The following is a 21,787-nucleotide window of genomic DNA, read 5'->3' on the forward strand; positions in this document are numbered from 1 at the left end:
CAATTCCAAATAAATGTAAGTAAATTTAAATATACATAGTTTCTTAACAACTTGGATGAAAGTACTCCATTATATCTTTCTGTTATTCTAAGTAATCCTCTATAACGATTATACATTGTACAAAGTTTAAATGCAGATGTGATGTATTAATAATAACTACAATAAGATAATTTTAAACAATTCCACTGTGCTAAATTAAAAAATAAATAAATAAGCAGTCAATCAGAGGCAGATTGGTTCACTTTAATAATTTAAACTGTATTTATCACACCAGAGAGTGTGCACAACAATACAAAACTCACAGCAAATGTAGTTGAAGTTGAGCATTATGTACCTATTATCTAACCAAGACATACAGTATAAATGTAGCAAACATTACAGCTCTCACTCTGACAAAAATATGATATCATCTCACAAAAATAAATAACTTTGTAGGTTTGCAACACTTTTAATTTACTTGTAATAACTGTATAATAACTATATTTTTAAAAAAAAGTAGCTTTTAAGTGTTTGGGTTGATTTGCTGGGTATGGCGTCACATCCCTGAGAAGGATATATTGGGACGGCGGGGAATCATATGGGTTTATCAAAAAAAATAAACAAATAATCCAAGTGTAATGAAAATAATTCTGTTGGTGTTGGTTAGAGTGGTGGATACATGTTTGTACGTTTTTTCTCTTTCCAGAATTAAACTTTATATTTGGTTCTTCCAGTGCTCAACGTTGAAATATCAAAGTGATCGTTGCACAAAATAAATTAGAATCTCATTAAATACAGTTTATAGAAATCCTGAAGTGCTGCTTATTTCAAAGAGGTATGATATTGCACAGATAAATCAGAGATTATCTTGATTATGTGGGCGCAGGGAGGTGTCTCCTGCTCCAGCAGGGGTGAGTGGGGTCATGTGTCGGGGCAGATCAGGTCAGGGGAGGGCAGGACGATCAGCAACATCAGCAGTCCCAGTAAGAGACACAGAGGACTGTGGCTCAGTGCCATCCCCAGTGACTTCCCTACAGGAACACAGTGAAACCAATTCAAATGAAGAGCCATGCAGAACATGATCTCTGAAATCTCTGTTTTGTTGTATCATTACAAAAAACCCTGTAAAACAATGTATTTCATTGCACTTTCTGGAGTTGTTTAGTAGTGTTATTCCAGTGGTGTTTCAGAGCCATGAATAAAAATACATCTCTCAAGTGAACCGTGTCTGTTTCTTCTTAGAAATACTGTACATATAAGACATTCAAAATCCCTCTCAGGGTAAGTATTCAAAGGAAACATTAGGCTTTTACAAAGGCAATGTTTCCACAAATCAAACAGATATATGTATTTGTGAATTAATAAACCTGAATATAAATGTCCCAATTGTGTGTCATAATGTGTCCCAATTCCAAACTACAGACTACTTAAACCAGGGTTTTTGTTTATAACATGCATTCACACTCTTACACAAAGATGAGAGCCTCTCTACTAAGATTAAAACTCTACACAGGGGATTACAAGGTGTAATTTGTAGAAAATGGCCAGAATTCGAAGGCAGATCCAAAAACACTGGGGGCAGCATATCACCAAAATAACCCACAACTGCTGCTCTTTGACAGCTATCCCTGGCTGTAGCTAGCTAATGTTAGCTAATTAGCTCATGGCTAAGTTGGCTGTGGGGCCAGCGGTTCTAGAGTTTGTCTGGAAGGCGGCCTCAGATAAAAGGGGGTCACACGGGTCTAGCTCAACTGGATTTGGCAGCCTGATGTGTGTGTGAACACAGCCTCCAAGACCGACTGAGGTCAGTTTGACAACAGGGAATGCAGTAAGGAGGGGATTTACAGCAGCTGACTATCGTCTCTTTGCAGCACAGTGTGGTATAATGCGACAGGATGGGCCTGTGGCTAGCAGGTTAGCATGCTAATTTCACACAGATGTCTCTGACATAACATCTTCACACTCTGGTGATAATGTTTGTACATTTTTTGAATGTTGATGATCATAAGATCATAAGATCATGTCTATGATTTCTTAATTAGCTTGATTTTTGAGTATGCTGCAGATGCACGGAGGACAAGGAGCTACTTACAGCTGGGGAAAATTAAAACAAATTGCAGATGATTGTGGGACAGCTCCAGGATGATCTCAGACAAGAGAACAATAAAAAAAAAAAGAATTACATCTTTGGAAATACATTTAGCACATTTTCTTTTTGCAATAATTTTCTAAAGTCGGAATCTAAGCATATACACTATATTATGAATATTTGTATTTAACACACTGAAATGTACAGTATTAGTATGGAATTGGGACACAACTTCACAGATAACCCCCATGTAGCCTTGAGTTAACAAGAAAAATTAAAGCCGCTACAAGAAAATTTCATTTTTCTTGATTCTGGCAGCTCCTGTGGACAAAAGCAGTATGAGCAACAATGTCTGTCAGGTAATCTTTTATTACAATTTCTCTTTTTCGTTCGCAGCTGTTTGCAGGATGGATAGCAATGAGATAATTTATCTATTTGTGGCTATGTAAGATTAATAAATGTATGTGTAATATGACGATGTTGAAACTTGTTTTAGTGCCGTTTAACATCTAGGTTAGCCTACACGTAGCTTACAACTAACAGATTTGGTTGCTCTGTAACAGTATTTTAATTTAGAAAGCCAAAAATATAAAGAAATTCCCCAGTAATGTTATGATTTCGTGCTGAAGCCAAACCGATGACAGGAATTAAGAATACAGAAATGGTCTATCTTTTCGCTGATGTTTGAGTTTAGAAGACTTCAGGGGTTCACCTCTGAAGTCTACAAGCCTGTCCTCCCAGGGTGTCAGCACCATCGCCAGCGCTCTCTTCTGTAGATCATTCATAGCAGCGATCTGCGCCTTAGTCACTGCTGCAGCCTGCTCATAGGAGAACACGCTGATCTGTCTCTGGTCAAACACCACCTGGAGCGAGTGACACAACACACAGATACGGGGACAGATAAGACAAGATACAGAGTTGTCAAGAGGAATAAAAACACTGAAATCAGACTCATATGAGCGTATGAAAATGTGAAATAAAAATAGTCTTACAGCAAATTTATCAGGTGGTATCATTGAGATAGCCTCAGGTGTGATTCCTTCAATTTGTGCTTTAACCAAGGCTGACATGGCGATGTCTGGGATACCAGCTGGAGGGAGTGAGCACACACAACATTTGACTGAACGAGTGGCATCATGAAATTACATACAGCTGTCGACAGTGCAATTAGCTACAACATTAAAATAAAGCATTAGTGATTATAGATGTGAAAATCTTGCAAACTGGCGGGGGAATGCACAATACCTGCCAGAACTCCGATCTCAATGAAAACATCAGTTCCCCATGAACTTATGGGCCCAAAAGCAAGACTGTGGGTCAGAAGTCCAACAAGAGCCAGCAGCTGCTCCTCTGAGCAGGACAGCCTCAGCTGACCCAGCCAGAGCACCGCCTTACTGCAGCCACCAGGGAGAGACACAACACCAAGGGTGGAGGAGGGGAAATTACATGTGACTATACAGAACAAGTGTCAAACATCAGGGAGCAACTAGACAGCATTAAGAAGTGTTTTCATCTGCTCACCTGAACTCTACGGCATTGAACAAACGAATCTCCGTGGTTTTAGCTCCACACACGACGTATCCCATCGCCTCCAGCATGCTGGAGTCGAACTGGCTCGCGCTCAGCTCGGTGGAGTTTAATATGGTGGTGAACAGGGCGGCCAGCTGGGAGGAAAACAAGAGTTATGATCCAGATATAAACTCATCCGATGCACACAACAACCCTGCAGTGAGTACCACTTTAATGAAGGTGATATGGTTTAGTGAAGAGTCGATTCACCTTTATGGTCTCTCTGGAAGCTCTGGTTTGTTGTGCTGTTGAACTGTGTACTGAGAGGTGTTTTAATATTTTATCAAGACCTTTTTGTTTGCCACTGCCTTTTATTGAAGCAATTTTAAGGCTTTGACCAAAATCATGAACTACACTGTAACTTCTTTTGTCTTGTCTTTTTAATACCTATTCTAATTTAGCTCATTTTTCTATTTTTTAACATTTGTTTTTTTAAAGTTTTGTTTTTTGATGTCTTCCTACCTGTTTTAATCTCTCTTAAAATCAATTTTTAATGTAATTTTATGCCCCTCCAAAGCACTTCGAGTTGCCTTGTGTCTATGCTATACAAATAAACGTGCCTCTCCTTTAAGTAAAAGTACTGATTCTGGGAAAAAAGGGCCCCTGTCAGTGTTAAACCTTTATATATGATTTGTTGGATTAATATAACTGGTCTATTAATGTGTAGACAATAAGTAACCTGTTGATGGCCACTGCATTTCCCACTTCCCCTCCCTCTCTATTGCATTTTTCACTTTTTCACTTTTGCACATTTGCACTAACTTGTTGCTGCCTCTTGATGCACAACCCAACCTGCCTCAATGCTACTTTGCACCTCATGTAAATACTGTAAATATCTTTTTAGTTTATTTAGTCTATTTTAGTCTATCTGACTTGTTTGTGTCTGTGTACAACTACTCCACATGCCTTTAATTGAATATGTTGCATATCTATTGCTGTGCTTGTTTAAGGTTGAGTTAAATGTAACTACTTGCTATAAAGCAGTTACCTGTCTGTTGCTCCAGGCACCGACAGTGCCCAAAGCAGCAACGCTCCTCCGCTCAGTCAGTGGGAGTCTGCTCAGCTCCTCTAGTGACAGCTCTGTGGCTATTCCACCCAGCTGAGAGATCAACGACTGGGAGAAGGACGAGACGGGACCATATATCTTCACGCACACAGGTTATTCCAGAGGGACCCAGTAAAGACAGAGCAGACACACAGTGTTAAGACCTGGACTGAGGGGGGCAAACTAGCCTGTGCAGCCTTGAAATAAACACATGGGGTTGTTAAATGCTCTGAAATCTCACCTGTTTGACTCTGTTGAGCACCTGGCTGCGTTGGTAGGAGGCGAGGAACGGGTCACGACCCATCAGCTCGAGACAGTTGGTGAAGGCAGAGGAAGACATGCTTGTCAGACTGCTGGAGGTCCAGGCAGAGGGAGCTGTTGTGTGTAGAATCTCACAGGTGGGAGTCATAGGAGTCGCTGGCAAGGACATAAACACAAATGTCTTAACATACAAGTTTTAATTTATGATTATAATCTGGGTTTCTCATGGCCTTTCATTCATTTATTTGATAGGACAGCTTTAACAGTGACAGGAAATGGAATGAGAGAGACAACAATCATGTTGACACGATTCTGTACGTTAAAGGGATACTTTGACATTGGACATGGAGCATCCTGCAAAACCACAGCTTGTTTTTACCCTTAGTTTTTGCACGGATAAAACAAAAAAGTTATAATATGTTGATTAGTGAGCTTTAAGGGTGCCTTAGGTGGATTTTTTCACCTTTTTGGGGAGAGCCAGGCGATGCTGGTCTTTGTGCTGAGCTAAGCTAACTGAATCTTGGCCGTACTCGCCAACCTCGAGACCTCAAAAACAGGGAGGATTTTGAAACCAAAGCAGGGCTCTGGGGGTCCTCTGGAAATATTTGGGTTTCAGACACCATGTGCTCTTCATTCTGGTGACTTTTAAAGAAGTACACAGCATTTCTATGTTAAATACATTTAGTTCTACTTTTAATTCTCAGGAAAGAATACAAAATAATTTGCCTAATTGCCTTGTGTTTGTTAGCCTCTCGCTGGTGGTGGATGTCGGTGCGACCACTGTGATCAACAGAAAAACTTGTAGCAGATTTTAACATGCCCCTTTTCTTAAAACTTTCCATAAGAAACTGAAAAGTCTCTTTCTCTGCTCTTAGACCTACAGTAGACTATATGTTGAACAGACAGAGAAAGAGAAACAGACTGTGATGACCAAAAGGGAAAAAAGGTGTGAAAATGTATCGTAAATCAGGAGAATTATGGGAGAATTGTGACCCAGGGAGGAAACCAGGAGAGGGCAATGAAAAATGGGAGTCTTCCAGGAAAATCAGGGGGTCTGGCAAGTGTGCACTTGGCTGTAGACTTGCAACACAACAGATATGCATACTTCCCAAAATATCAATCCATTACATTACTGTATGTATACTGTTTACACACATAAAGGATCTCCTATGTGACATGTTGCATATTCCCCTGAATGTCAAACTATTCCTTTACAGAGAGCCAGTGGGGATGTTGCAGAGATATTAAGGACAAAGTGATGCTCACGTGATGAGGGATATATTTTGAGGAAGCCCAGGAAAAACTGAAGAACAAACTGCTGCTTTTCAAAAATTTTCCTCCTTTCGTTCTCGTCCAAGCAGTGGATCCCCACATCCCCACGTTCCCACTTTCGCTGGCTCATAAACAGCTTCTCTATGCGGCCCACGGTCATCAACGCCTGTGGGAGTACAAACAATACACACTTTCAATATGCTCATGTAGAGACACCAACACACACACACACACACACACACCCACATGGTTTTAGGGAAAACAAGATCTTCACCACCTGATCCTGACACCTACTGGAGATGTGACACCTGAGGGATTTATTTACAGCCTTTGTTGGCCTAACCTGTTGTGGGATCAGGTAACAATCCCGACACCTCACTGTGGATTTCTAGAGTCTGTCACAGCTCTAAATTTAACTTGTTTAATCTGAGAAGCAATTAAGGTACAACAGCGAATAGATAAAGCAAAGCAGTAAACTGACTGACCGGGGAAATCTCCTGCAGTCTGTCTTTAGGCAGGAAGAGGAGGAAGCGGTCCACCTGGCTGAGTATTGTCTGGTTCCAGTTCTGGACCGGGCTGTGAGGAAACACAAGAGCACTTCATCATCTTTCCACATGTTCCTGCTGTGTGAATACCTGGTATGCAAAGAGCTTTTGTCTAATGAAACCTCTCTAAAAATGTTGTTTATCATTTTCATGTTTTCCCACGTACAGATCTCACTATAGGTTGAGGAAATCCCACAACCACACTTGTAAAACCCTGCTGGATGAACTCTTAAATGTGAAACGTATCATTCAGAGGCAGATTTTCTCCAAGAGAAAATGTTAAATTTGTTGAATTGCTCAGTTCTCATTATAACAAACATCATGTACATGCCAAATTCACAATGAACCCACCCCCCTTTAAAGCTCTTTCTTTGGGTAAATTATGGCTGAACTACAAATTAAAAATTATTTAATAGATTAAATAAATACATTCAGAAAAAAATGTACTTCTACATGTATTTCTGCATTTATTTCTACATTTCTACATGTTTATTTATTTATTATTTATTTATTTTACATTAACTCATTTATTTATGTATTTTATTATTTATTTCTGCATATATTTATTTATTTCTGCATATATTTATTTATTTCTACTTCATTTTTTGTCCTTCATACGTAAGAACTGTTGATACCTATTCTTTTCAAATAAAGATTTACTTTTTATTTATTATATATTATTTCATTATTGTTATTATGTGTGTTTTTATTTTATTTTATTTTTTTGTTTATTTTTTATTGTGATTTTATGCCTTTAACTTAAATTTTCTTGCTCCTGATATTGGTATTTGTGACTATGAACTATTAATCAGACTCATATCAAGGATGTGTAATAGCATGGTCCTGTTGATGTAGCATCAAAATAATGGATTTTATCGGCCACAGCAGTTAAAGCCTTCATCTTGAGGTAATAACGTTACCCGAAGACAGCAGGTTCTTCCAGGATACGAGCCACAATGTCCATCTTCGTGCTGGTGTAGCAGAGCCCCTGCAGGAAATCCAGGTTGTCGATGAAGAAGCGGCGGTCCAGCTGAATGAAAACCTCATCCACCACAAACGGCGCCATAATGCCCAGTGAGCGAAACTCCTCCTCGGTGAACACCCCTGTGTACATACCCTGCAGAGAAAGGATCCACAAAACCAACATGACAACTCAGCCTTCTTTGCCTTAAGATAGGTAACACAGTGCCGCTCTAACTGACCATCCTCTGCACCATTTTGTCCACCAGCAGCTCCTGTTTTGTTCTGGACAGTATGAGAAACTGGTCCAGAACAATCATCTTCCTCAGAGTGTCCATCATATCTGTGGGAAACTTCTTAATGGTGCTCACCCTGCAGGCGACCACACAGGAACAAAAACATGATGAGCGATGTGTTTCACCATGTAAAATACATCTTTAAGTCACTTTTCACAAAATGTTGTTTTCAGCAGGGACAAATAAATCTTCTCTACTCGTGATGAAACAACAACTTCCCTCATAGTGGAGTAATGACCAACTTCTGACTTACGGCATGGACAGGGCAATCTCAGCTCCGAGGTCTTTGAGCAGGTCAGAGAAGAACTCAAACTGATACAGCTCCTCGATCACACACTTTTTCTGTTCCGGAAGAACAAAGACACATGACAAAAGCCGTACAGACATATATCACATGCATCATAGACCGCAGAACGGCTTTGATTAAAACGGTTTACAAGTGAGGTGTGAAGAGGAGAAGGCTGCTGTCTGAGGAAGGCCAAGATTCCTCTCACTGAGGAAGGCGATGAATCAACCCGAAGACGTTCCTGTAACACTCTGCAGCTCACACCCTGACCCACAGTTCCCAGACTCCTGATTACAGGAAGAGGAGAGCGTCAATACATGCACATAGAAAGAAGTAAAACTATTACAAATGTATCGCAGACGTACTGTACTTACAGAAAATCTCGGGTGATTAAGTTTGGTTTAGCATCAAGAACCTCTCTGAGAATCGCTTTAGCCTGGAGAAGAATGATGTGAAAACGTCGTGTTATGTCTTTGTTGATACATGGCGGTTTACGCCGGATCTTCTGTGATCAGTGGCGAGGGCAATCTGATACGAGGATATTTTTTTGTCCATTCACAGTGTCAGCGATGATGACGTCCTTGCTTTTGCTTCTCCGCTCAATAATTTAGCAGTTAATCAAGACACTGTCATACAAACCTTCTCATGACAAACGGAGGAAGCATATTTAATCAGCGGAAGTGCGAAGAGATCATGACACGTAGTAAAAGTCACAGCTCTCGGGGTTAATGGCATATTTAAAACTCCATTTTATTTTAGTCTCTGCTAATCTGTATATTTACACTTTTCCCCTTTTTCTTTGCTTACATTACCAACTTTTCATACTTGTGACCATTAAAGCAACATTATGTAGAAACTGGGATTTTGTGCGATTTGGCGCCCCCTACAGTTTGATTTAGCCACTCAACACTTTTTAAGACACGTAGGTGCTCTATAATTGAATTGTAGGACATTTATGGATGTATTTTATGTCATAGAACGAAATGTGTGAATCTCTTGGTCTCTGGTAACCACAGACCTTATTTCAGGCATTCAACCAAAAACCCATTATTAAAAAAAAAAAACATTGACTTTGACACGAGGGAACAACAACTGATATCCGGGTTTTAAGACTCATTACTACAGCAGTCTTCAGAGTTTGAATACCGTGGGCTCCAGGATGGAGGAAGGTCTGTGTGACGCTGTACCTGCTGAGTGTTCCAGGGTTTTGTAAACGCTGCAGTGATGTTCACAAGCAGACGAGTCCTGGGCTTGACGCTGAGCAGAGGTGTGCAGTGGAGCAAAGGCTCCACTTCATCCAACCAGCCGACCACTTCTGGGAAGCCCTGGTCAGAACAGAGGGAAGATAACACAAGGAAAGTCTAACAGCTGTCAACTACAGATGAAAAAACTCACATAATTGAGAGAAAATTAATTGACAGTTATTTTGATAATGGATTAATCTTTTCCGTATTTTTTCAAGTAAAATTCCAACTTCCGCTGCTTTCCTTTGTCATTTATGATCGTAAATGAAGAGTCTTTGGGTTTTGGACTGTTTTACATGATATAGACTAAATGATTAGTTGATATAATTTAAATATATATTTACAAATGACGTCCATTTGTTTGGGGATACAAGCACAAGTTTAAAATGGAAAATTTGCATCCCTGTACACTAATCCTGAAGATTACATTTTGATTAATCAATTAGTCTGCTGTCAGCGTGTGTGTTGTACCCATAATTTGGTGGAGAGAGCGTTGGCTTGTGGCGAGCAGAGGCTAGGCATGTGTTGGGCCATGGCGGGCAGGGATGACAGCAGCCTGTCAGAGGTCAACATCAACAAGGTCTCTGTCTTCATTCCCGTTATGAGATGGCCGAGCTCCTGCAGCTGGCCTGGAGCGGTCAGCTGGGCGGAGGGGAAGAAGGTGTGAGTGTGCACAGAGCATTTCCATACTGAATTCACAGTGAGATGAGTTTACAAAATGACTCACGGTGTTAATGGAGGACATTTTGTCGACAATTACGGCGGCCTGAAAAACACACAGCAAATGAATAACAACAAATGACCTTATAAAGTGGTGATTTTGACTGATATGTCATGTATTCTCTATCTACTTGCTCCAGCGCTTTTATACCAGGTGAGATATTCAAATCCAAGAATCTTGCTTCTTTGGGCTTCAAAAACACTTGTCCACACAACATTTTTGCCATGATGGACCTGAAAAACAACTATAGGTCTGAAGAAATGAACTCTCTCAAGACTCTGAATGACACAGTATAAAAGCGAGACGACAGCTGTGAGGCTGAGGTGAAAGTACAAGGCTGCAGATAGCTCAGGGTGAAGTAAGACCTTATGAGCCATCTCACCTCAGGGATCAGTCTGCTGAGAAACGACTGCCTGTCAGCTGTTCCTCAGGCCTACAAGCACCATCTGCCAGGAAACCCAACCATGTCCAACAAATAGGTGCTTATGCAGTGAAAGGGACTGACTAAACACCCCTCACTCATTTATTTTGCTCACTCACTTGTAAAAAAAAAAAACTGTGCGTGTTAAATAACAGTATAAATCAAGCTGTAGATTATTCCTACTACGTCTTCCACTGAAAATGACAGGTGGAGTTCGCTCCTCTACCTGTGCAGGGCTGAATGAAACCGAGCTGAGTGCAGGGAGGGTGGCGAGCAGCTGCGACGACGTGAGATCCTGCAGGAAAGGCACACCCAGCGCGGGCAGGAGGGGGGCGAACTCTGCCAGTCGACCAGGACTGAGCGAGGAGGGGATCTTTAATTCTGTGTTGTTCAGTAACAAACTGGAAATCTTGACGAAAGGTTCAGAACAAGCACAGAGACGGCATAAATATATTGTAAATGCTCCTTCAATGTGATTGTTAAATGAAAGCACACAATGAAGAAACCACATGTATCTGCTCCTACCAGACTGCTGGGCAGACTCATTCCCTCATGTGCGCAGGCCATGACGATGTCCCTGATGACGCTGAAGACCTCAGTGTCTTTGTACACAAGCAGGTCCTCTGGGTCTGCCAGGCACGAGATATTACCCAGCCTGAAAAATTAAAAACACTGTTGTAACGACACACAACAAGGTTTCTTTGCAAAAAAAAACAACTACATTTTGTAAAAAAAAAAAGTCCACAAAAGCAAAATACAAAGCCATTCTACTGGTACAGTACATTTCACAGTAATATGTTACTGTTTCAGTAGATGTTGCTGCTGGATCTCTAGATTCAACATTTATGTAAGAATTTAAGTTTGAAACCTTCAGAAATTAACTAAAATTGATCAACAGCATGTGAAGATGTTACATGTTACATGTCTAAGACGACTGCCGTGTTGCAGAGATATCTAATGAAGTTAGCATGCTAACCAGCTAGCCCTGGGACTCAAAACCCCTTTCTTCTGGTGGTCTAAAGCTCCTGTGCTAACAGTGGGAGCATAGACACTCCCCCAGCATTCCAACTAGCTGCACGGCTAACTGAGCTAAAAGCTAGCAGCACTCATGGATGTATAGAATACAGTTAGCGGTTACTCTGCTTTGTTTGGAGTCTGAATTCAACCAGTGGCCAATTCTTACATATTGCACCTTTAAAAATTAGATATGATTTTGGACTGTTATTTCTGGTAATTACATGCTGCTGTAAGTTGAAGAATAGATCAGTATAGTGTAGTATAGTGTATATTACATAGCACAATATCTCACACATTCAAGTAACTTTATAGCAAATGTGCAAATGAAGCAACAAACAAACGACTCTTGTTCATACGACATTATTGCTTTACACTACCATGGGCCAGAATGTATCTCATATCTGACCTAATGTCTAATGAACCGTTAACATGGACAGAAGGTCAGGAGGTGCCTCCACAGTCATTCCTAACCTGGTAAAATTCTGAGCCGTCAGGTTTCTGTAGGTGCCGATGACGCTGTGAGCGATGAATTCCTGCTTGAGGGAAGTGAGAGTGTTTCTCTGCAACACATCCAGCCCGTCCAACAGCTGTGGATAACCATGACAGAATACAGCAATAATAATATTTCTGTGAGTGTTATCAAATGAATGTGGCAACAACAAGCTCACCGATATTCACAAGATATGAGAGAAGAAACAATTTATCTGTCTTCACCGCCTCCAGGATCATGAACTCATGCAAAGGAATAGAACATGCTTATTTGCCCTCTTGTGAGGTTAATATTCAACATTTACTGATGCAAGCCGGGCAGAGGGAACGCTTTAAAGGGATAGTTTGACATTTTGGTGAATATGCTTATTCACTTTCTTGTAGAGAATTAAAAGAAAAAAAGATTGATACCACTCTTATGTCTGTACGTTTAAGATGAAGCTACTCCCCAACAGCTGGTTCGCTTAGCTTAGCTTAGCTTAGCGCAAAGACTGGAAACAGGGGGAAACAACTAGCCTGGTTATGAACAAAGGTAAGAAAACAAAACAAAAAGAAAACCTCTAAAGCTCATACATCAATACAATCTTGTTTATCTACGTCTTACAAAAACAAAAGCGTTAAAACAGCTGTTTTTTTAAACGCATGGTTGAGCGCTGAAAGGTCAGTGACCCCTTCATCTTCAAGTCATCCTTAATTCATGTGCTCCTATCTTTTCTTATTGAACATTAGCCACACACATACGACACACATTGGTGGTGACGGAGAAAGAAGAGGCTGTCTGTGCTTTCAGTTGACCAGCATGTGACGAGTAGCTCCGCTGTGGCTAATCGAACTGACAGAGTCCTGGCTTCTCGGGTTTCGCGGCCAGGTGTCAGAGCTCAGAGGGCTGTTACCTGAGCAGGTGAGAGGTGCTGGAAGTTGTGGAAGGGCAGGTAGGCGATCAGGTTTCCAGTGTCCCTGATGAGTGATTGATGACCTCTGATGATGTTGGAGGGGGGCAGAACTTTGCTGAACCACGAGCCAAACGCCCGCCGCTGGTCCAGAGTCATGAGCCACAAGTTTGTGTTAATGGTTTCCCTCCTGCAAAAAAAATGAAATAAATATTAAATTTTACAATTTTGTAATACTGGATATACTGGAACTGCTGCTTTGTAACAGGAGATTTGGGGAAATATAAACCAGGTACAAATAATACAGGAACTCTTTGACATTTTGGAAAATGCATGTATGATTTGCAATATTGTTGAGCATTAGAAGAGAAGATTGATACTCTGACCCAACTGTCAGGCAGCAATAAGCTTAGCTTAGCATTAAGACAGCAAACAGGAGGAACAGCTTGGCTGACTCCATCTAAAGGGAGAGAAATCTTCCTTACAATGCCTCTTAAGTTCACTAATCAACACGTTATATCTCTTTTGTAATTTATAATAATCTAAAGAGAGAGGATGTCCTTCACTGTACAGACTGTAAAGCCCACTGAGGCAATGTGATTTTGGGCTATATAAATAAATGTGACCTGACTTGACTTTATACATGTGGACCATCTCTTGTCGGACTTTTTGGTTCTTTCTGTACTATTTTCCATGTGCACACTGTCTGCAGAAGAAAAACACTTGAAGGAGCTTAAAATACAGACTGCTTTGTGATTACCTTCCACATTTACTCACTCATTCTTGTTGAATCAACAGCAAATACCTTCACACACGCACATTAGAAGCCCTTTCTAGATTGAAATCTAGTCAGTGAACCAGTTTCCTTTACTTTCCATGTATAATGCAGATTCTGGCACTTCAAGGTGCAGTGACACATCACTTCTCACAGAAGCCTGACACCTGGACTGTGTTCAGATGGAAACATGACGTGTGTAGAAAAGAGAGATTGCATGATTGTGCACAAGGAAAACTTTTAGGTTTAATAGCACCTCTAAACATGTATTCTTAAAGGGGCACTATGTAGTTTTGGAGAATCAGAATTTTAATATTTAAAATATCAATGAGGTAATAATACAAACTCAGAAATATGTATCTTTTCCATAACTGAATAAACAAGCTGTAGTTAACAAGCTGTAGATGTGCTGTCCTTTAAAGTCAGTTTGTTCCTTCAGTTTATTTTGTTATAAAAGAGTCAGTCAATCAACATCTTTCTCTTCTGATTAAAATTTCTTCTCCAAAACTACAAATTCCCCCTTTATGGCACACATGGATCAGTAACGTACAGAATCTTGGAGATGAAAACACCAGCATCAGAAAAACACAACATTTAAACTGTAACAGCATCACAAACTAAAAAGGGCGACACTTAGAAATCAAATAAACAATCCTAATCATTCACACACAAGTGCAACAGAGAATTACTTCTGTTCGATGAAGTGGCAGAATAATCATTAGTAAATGTGTCGTGCTCATTAGTAATGAGTATTGAGTCGATATAAATGACTGTTACTTACACATTTATGTTGTTCTGCAGCGAGGGCAAAGCTTGAATGTCACCTGGTGTGGCTGCAGCCAGCAGAGGAGCCAGCTCCGGGAAGAGACTGCCATCTTTTGCCAGGTGGGTCTGGAACAGCACCGACACCATGGTGGACAGGTACCGATTGGGCAGCTGGACAACAGAAGCAGATATCAGTTCTGTGTCTGCAAGAGTGTGATCTTGCGTATTGTATGATGGACAAAGAATGCCACGTAGAAAGAAGAAAAAAAAGATAAATGTTTCTGATGGATGTTCACCTGCAGCGTATCCTTGTGCCTGCTGTAATACTGAAGGATGAGTCTGACGGTGGTGATGTGAGCTGGACTGAGCACTGACGCCAGGCTGCTCAGCGGTATATTGAAGTACTCCTGGAAAGATATAAAGAAATAAATACAAATAAACTACGGAAGCCCTAAAGTACGGAAGCCCCAAAGGGCCATGCATTCATACATTTTATTTCCTCCGTTTTCCCGTGATAACGAGTTAATTTCATTTGTTTTCTCGAGATCTCGAGTTATTATCTCAAAATAACAACTGCCGTTTTCCCGAGATAACGGGATAATTTTCTCGAGATCTCGAGATAACGAAACTTTGTTCCCCGAGATAACGATATAATTAATTCCTATAGGGCTTCCATACCATGATCCCGCTGTACTTTACAGCTTCTTTAAACTACGTCTTTTCTGTTTTCATTGTTTTAACTGAGAGACCCCTGGTGGCAGAAGTTGCGTGTTGTGCGTTTAGGTCGTGGTGTTAATCACCTTGATGACGAAGAATTCATCGCTGGTCACATCTCTTGCTGTCTGCATCAAGCTGGTTAAGACTCTCTACAGGAGAAACACACACACATACACACACAGGGTTGTTTACAGATGGATTATGTAATCTGGTCGTCTCTTTTGACACATTATTGTAATTGTCAAATCAAGTGTAAGCCAGTAGAGATTACACAGAGAGGAAGACATCTATTATGACGATATCGGTGACAGGAGTGTAACTGTACACCAGCTGTGGGCCGGCTGTACACTGGAGGTCAACGGCTATACAGTGACAGTCATGGTAACTGATATGGATGAATAATTAGACAAACTGTAAAGTCAATGAATGAACAGAAACTGATTGAGCCTGTATGAATAAAAGATGAGGGAGAATCTCTATTCACACGACGCGCTGATTAACCTTCAGAATTAATTTACAAGAATGTGATAAAATATACTCAACCAAATAAAAAACATAAAATGGCTCCGCACAGCTCGTCCGGCATGATCCCTGAGATTGCAAAGTGATTTGAAATGAGGTTATTTACACCCTCGATGTGCAGTCGCACCGCTCGTGCAGCCACACTACCTACCCCAAAGCACTGCAGCAGGACCTTCTTTTTGTCAAAGTTGGTTTCCCTCTCGAGATGCTGAACGACAGACGTCAACACACTCAGCCTGATGTTCTCAGTGACGTGCAGCGAGGTGTTCTGGACCTCCTCCAGGGCCAACAGGATCACCACAGCGGTGCTGACTGCCTGCTCCAACACTGTGGTCACAGGTGGAGTCAGCAGATTCTCCACCCTGGACCTCAGACTCTCCACCAAGCAGCGCACCATCATCTGCAGGGCCACGTTCTGACTGGCCCCAGGCTGGCAGGCTGGGGTGAGGTCAGCTGAGCAGGACCAGTTGAAACGCTTCACCAGGTTTCTGGCCAGGCACACATCTGGATCTGCAGTGGTGCTGTTGTTGTTGGTGGTGGTGGTGTAGTTGGTGTAGGTGTTACACATGCTGCCCACCCACATACTAGACGGCTCCCGGGACAGCAAAAAGAGAAGACCGGCGTTAGGGCAGATAGAGGAGACAAAGTTGGTCTGGTCATTCTCCCAGCAGAGGGTCAGGAGGGCTGCGTCTGGGACAGAGATGCTCCAGCTGGAGTACTGGCACTGCTCTGCGGGGTCGAACGCAGTCAAGTCTCCTCCTTCTCCCCCATCTCCACCAGGAGATACCCCTGGATCTGAATAGTTGGCACAGTGGTGTATTAACCAGGTGTTGTCCTGATTTGCCAACAGGTTCTGGAGGACGGTATCATTGGCGCAGACTTTGGAGGTAAAGTTAAGTGGGTCGATCTCAGCGCAGAGAGCCAGTTCAGTCATGTCCACGATGATGCGACGGGTCCACTCAGAGTACTTACACACCTAGAGAGCACATGATTGGGAATACAACAGCAGAATATAAAATAACAGTTTAACTTGTTTTATGTAACAGTTCACTATTGTCCTTCCAGTGATTAATAGCGCTGCCTTAAGGATTTTGTTGCATAGTGTTTATATAACTGAACAATTATCTTACCGTGTGCGTTTGCTTATATACAGTTTTGAATTCTAACATATTAGTGTTATTAAAAATATATATATTACATTTAATTTTATCAAGTTTCACGTCAGGACATAATATTTTGTAAAATTATAACAAAAGGGCATTTGTTCAACCAAAACATATGAATAATAATTGTAATAATTGTTTTATTTTTGGTGCACTTATTGAGCCACTATGTCTTTATTTATTTTTTATTTTGGCTTCCATAAACAAGTTGATTAGACTTTGGATGCACAGATCCATGTCATCCAGATAAAGTACCCACCTGTGGTAACACGGCTGTTGCCTCTATTTCTTTAATGTCTGTGCAGACTGATGTCAGCCATTCGTTCTGAGGGTCTTGCAGCAGCTTTTCAAACACAGGCGCTTTGCAGCAGACATTCTTCTGAAACCCGAGCTGATCGTACTGCCAGCAGAGGCCGACCACTGAGCTGTCCACCTGCCGTTCTGCCCACGTCTGGTAGTCACACCAGTCTGTGATGCTGAAGGGCTGCGTCGGCTCAGGGGGCCGGAGGCTGAGAGAGGTGTTGCAGTGATTTTCAAGCCAGGCATTTGCCTGGTTACGCAGCAGAGTATTCAGAAAGGTTTTGTTAGTGCAAACCTCCTGAGTGAAACCACTGTTATCGAGGCGGATGCACTGAGACAAAACGTCTGTGGTAATCTGCGTCACGTCGTGCCACTCTGAGTAACGACAAGACTCTAACATATGTGAGCCCATGTCAGGGAGCGGTGGTGGAGGGCGAAACACTGTGCAGTTAGGCATGAACTGCATATTTTCAGGGTTGGAGAATAAAAGCATGAAGAATCCGGTGTGCTCACAGATGAGTTTGATCAGTCTGGGACTGTCCAGACTCATGCAGAACTCCAGTAAGGCGGGGTCGACCAGGACTGATGGCTGGTCCAGCCACTGCTCATAGACGCAGAACTGACTCACCATGTAGCCAGGGTCTACCGAAGAGTTCCCACAGTATCCATACAGCCAGTTGTTCATCTGATCAGACAGCAGCCTCCTCATCAATACAGCATTGTTACACACCTGCTTCACAAACTCCTCACGCTCATTATCGCTGCACAGCGACACGAGGACAGCGTCCACCGCCTCGTTTTCTAACCAGGTGTTGTAGTTGCAGGCGAGCTGTTTGAGGTTGGAGGCCTCTCTGGCTGCTCGATGAGGGCGGCTCTCAGAGGAAGGGGTGAAGGAAGGATGTGTGAGCCCGACACTGCAGTCAGATGACCTGCTGAGGATTGGAGACACCAGTGCTTGAATAGCATAACACATGTTGCTCCACACCTGCTCTATCTGGTTAGGGCTGAGGGACTTAAGTGCCTCGCAAAGGGTGTGCACAGATGGAGAGTGCCCAGCTCCTGAGCCCATGTCAGCACAGAGTGTGTCATTGAACCTGGCCAGGTTGTTGCGATCACACTTTAGCATGATGTCGTGGTCGTTATCAGTGTCTGAGAAGCTGCGTTGGAAAGGGATGGTGGGAGTCTGGCACTCTGGCCCTGGATATGTACAATGAGACTGTTCAGGAGACAGGAAGATTTCCAGCAGGATGTCAATGATAGAGGCACCAAAGGACCAGCTCACATTGTGGTTCAGCCCCCTAAACAAAACGGACATTTGATCATTATTACAGATCTTCAATAACATTTACAAACATGCATACAGACGGAGAAGATGTTTTTAAAGGAGCTTGAGTTTACGGCCGTCGCCATCTCGGTTTTTGGGGGCCAGGAGTGACCATATTTGGATGAGAGGATAGCTTGATTCGACCTGAGCAAGCAAAGACCATGACAGCAACTTCTCGATCACAAGGTAGCCACACCCTAAAGCGTCCCCCGCTTTGTTGTCTGTTTTGCTCTAAATGGGACCATAATTTACTAAATTAGCATCACGGTCGGAAACTAATGATTGAGACCATAAACTCATTAGGAAACTGTGCATTGAGGTAATAAATCTAGTGAGAAGTAGGGTTATTTTCTCATAAGCTTACATACTATGAGACTTGAAGTGCAACCACAGTCATAAAAACATTGCTCTATAGCACCACTAGTGGTCAGAGAGTCCACAGAGCAGCTTTAATATGTAAAGAAAAAAGGGAGTTTATGTGAATTTAATCACTGACTCACCACATAATGAGCTGCTTGAGATCTCCTGCAGAACAAGTGGTAAAAAAGTTTAATTAGCATAAAAATATGTAATAAACTGTGTATTATACAGGACAGTTTAAAAGATGTTAAAGAGTAATGTTTACCTTGCTCACAGACATCTCCTCCTTCTAAAGATGGTATTCTGATTCCAAACTGTAAAGCTATTTTGATGTAGTCCATCGGTACTTGGAGAAACGATGCCATGAACTTTGAGACATACGTCACAGCCGAGTCCACGAGGCCGCTGATGACATTCATCAAACTCCCCGAGAGAGGGAGACTGGACAGTACATTTATAAACGTCTCCTGGAAACCATTAAACGCTGCTGACGTTGAGTCTCCCATCCTGAGGTAGGCCCTGAGGAAGCTGTTTGAGTCTCCGTTCAGAGGAGTGCACGTCTGGGATCTCAGGGACGACACGAACGCCAGCAGCGGCTGTACAACCTCCAGAGACACGGTCTTTGTCAGTTCTGCCTCCAGCCCACAGTCCTGTCTCCCAGACAGGATACAGACGACAGTTCTGGGGAGGTCATCTATGAATCCTTCTCTCAGCAGCGGTTGAAAGACAGCGTACACGTTACTCATGGCATTGTAATATGCTTCTAAGTCGAAACCCTCTGCTGGAGTTGAGGTGCCGAAGCTGCGTTTATCTTCATTTCCACCGGACAAAGAGTGGATTTGATTTATGACTTTGTGGATGTCCTTCTCTAACTGTGCAGCCTCGTCAGGAGTCTGGTCAGTCTGTCTTTGGATAAAATTAGGTTGCGAAGACACTCGCTTGACTTCGCATGTGATCCCTGCAGACATGAAGAAAACAAAAATATGGGTTTCTGTTGGCCCACAGTGACACTTCAAGGTTTATCTACTCTTCGCTGTTATGAAAATAATAGTCACAACTTATACAGCATATCAAGGATTGACCTGAAAAACATGTATGACAAAGAAATCAATTTTGCTTTCTGTTCACAGGATTAATAAGTAAACAATTAGAGCCTGATCGATATATCGATTGGCAGATATTCTTGGCTGTTACCGGCCTATCACAGATATATGTTGGTGTATATGTTATGGAGGACTGATACTGCCATAATCAAAAATAAAGTAAGTAGTACAAATGTCATTAAATTAAGAAAAAATACTAAAAATAAATTCAGGCAATCATTAATGTGTAAAATGTGACATAAATTGATATTTCTGTTTTATCTTGCTTCTGTATTAATTTCCCTATTTACTTACTTTCTCTTTTGTTTAACCACTTTGTTTTATTCATTTTCTTTATGTATTTATTTAGTTACGTTTTTACTTATGTATTATTTTGTGAAATGCAAAAGGAAAAGTATATAGAAATGAATGCGTAAATCAATCAATTAATCAATCAATTAGTAAATAAAATGGAAAATTAAAGAGAAGAGTAAATAAATAAAGGAATTAATACAGAGGTAAATAAAAGCAAATGAAAACAGAAATATAATTGTATGTCTCATTTCATAAATAAGTTAATGTTTACCTTTCTTTAATTCCCCCATTTATTTAATTTGTTTGAACATTTATTTATTCATTTATAAAAAAAAATATGAATATATTTATATGCAATCCTATTTATGGATTATCTATGCAAATAGAAAAAAATACAAAGATAAATACAGACATAAATACGGAAATAAAAAAACTTATAAATTAAAAAATAAAGTGGAAAATGAAATGGGAAATAAATAAATAGGGGGATTAATAAAAGTTAAATAAACACAAAAGCAAATTACCGAAGAAATAATAATTTATGTCAAAATTTAGAGATTATAATGCAGAAAAAAGCAACTTGGGTTCATTTATATTGATTCAATTCCCAGTAAGTTTATTGTTTCAGTGCACTGACGTCATTTTAGTCGATAAAGTTTGTTGTCAAACTGTAAACTTTCCGTTACATACTGTAGTCTGTCACCAGTATCTGATAACCACTTTTAAAGGATCATTGCAAAACACAAGTGTGCATCAGCAATTTATCAACATCAGAATTTTTTACATCTTAATTTCTGCATCAGCCCCAAAACTGAAATATTGATCAGGCTCTAGCATCAACACATCTCCTCTTCTTGTTATAATAAAATAAATAAATACATTTAATTTAACTTACTTAGGTGCTTAAAAGTCTTTACTACTAAGTACTAAGCTTTACTAAAAGTTTATACTGAAGAATTTAGCTAATTCAGCTTTGCATATCAAATTTCTATCACATGCTGTTGCCACATTACTGACGTTATGTTGTAAAGGTCATGCATGCTTGGTGGTTTTTAATCAAGACTAGCCTAAAAGCTTTCTCAAATCTTGTTGTGCACTTACCAAACAGGATGCACATCATGCAGGCAGCTGGTGTGGACCACATCGTCACTGTCCTCAGTCTAAAAACAAGCAGGTAACCGATCCAGACAAAGATAATAACACAATAAATCCACTTAGTTTTATCCTGTGGATGCAGAGGGGATGTTCATCTGAGGCAGGAGGAGCAGACTGACAACAGACTTCATATTTTTGAACAACTCAGTCTTTGCAGAGGGGGAAAAAAAACATTCAACAAGCTCACCCATCAAACTTCATGTGTGCTCTGCAGTTGGAGGTGAT

General features: G+C 41.1%; 1 protein-coding gene across 1 annotated transcript; it reads right to left on the reverse strand.

The window, feature by feature from the left end:
* Positions 1-222: 222 nt before the first annotated feature.
* strc1 (stereocilin 1) lies at positions 223-21,551 on the reverse strand (the record flags this gene model as incomplete). The annotated part of the gene is made up of 29 exons (XM_084373011.1): positions 223-1,010; positions 2,781-2,931; positions 3,061-3,158; positions 3,314-3,462; positions 3,590-3,732; positions 4,626-4,781; positions 4,924-5,099; positions 6,210-6,381; positions 6,701-6,791; positions 7,681-7,877; positions 7,963-8,092; positions 8,270-8,358; positions 8,454-8,589; positions 8,677-8,738; positions 9,490-9,627; positions 10,018-10,188; positions 10,274-10,312; positions 10,915-11,097; positions 11,214-11,343; positions 12,177-12,292; positions 13,088-13,274; positions 14,641-14,795; positions 14,921-15,031; positions 15,425-15,490; positions 16,015-16,839; positions 17,286-18,624; positions 19,151-19,175; positions 19,276-19,968; positions 21,509-21,551. The coding sequence occupies 29 exons, from the start codon at positions 21,549-21,551 to the stop codon at positions 901-903; spliced, it is 6,081 nt and encodes a 2,026-aa protein (XP_084229137.1). The 3' UTR covers positions 223-900.
* Positions 21,552-21,787: the final 236 nt, after the last annotated feature.

Source organism: Pagrus pagrus (genome assembly GCF_965226575.1).
Source record: "Pagrus pagrus genome assembly, chromosome: 1".
In the NCBI taxonomy this organism is placed as follows: domain Eukaryota; kingdom Metazoa; phylum Chordata; class Actinopteri; order Spariformes; family Sparidae; genus Pagrus; species Pagrus pagrus.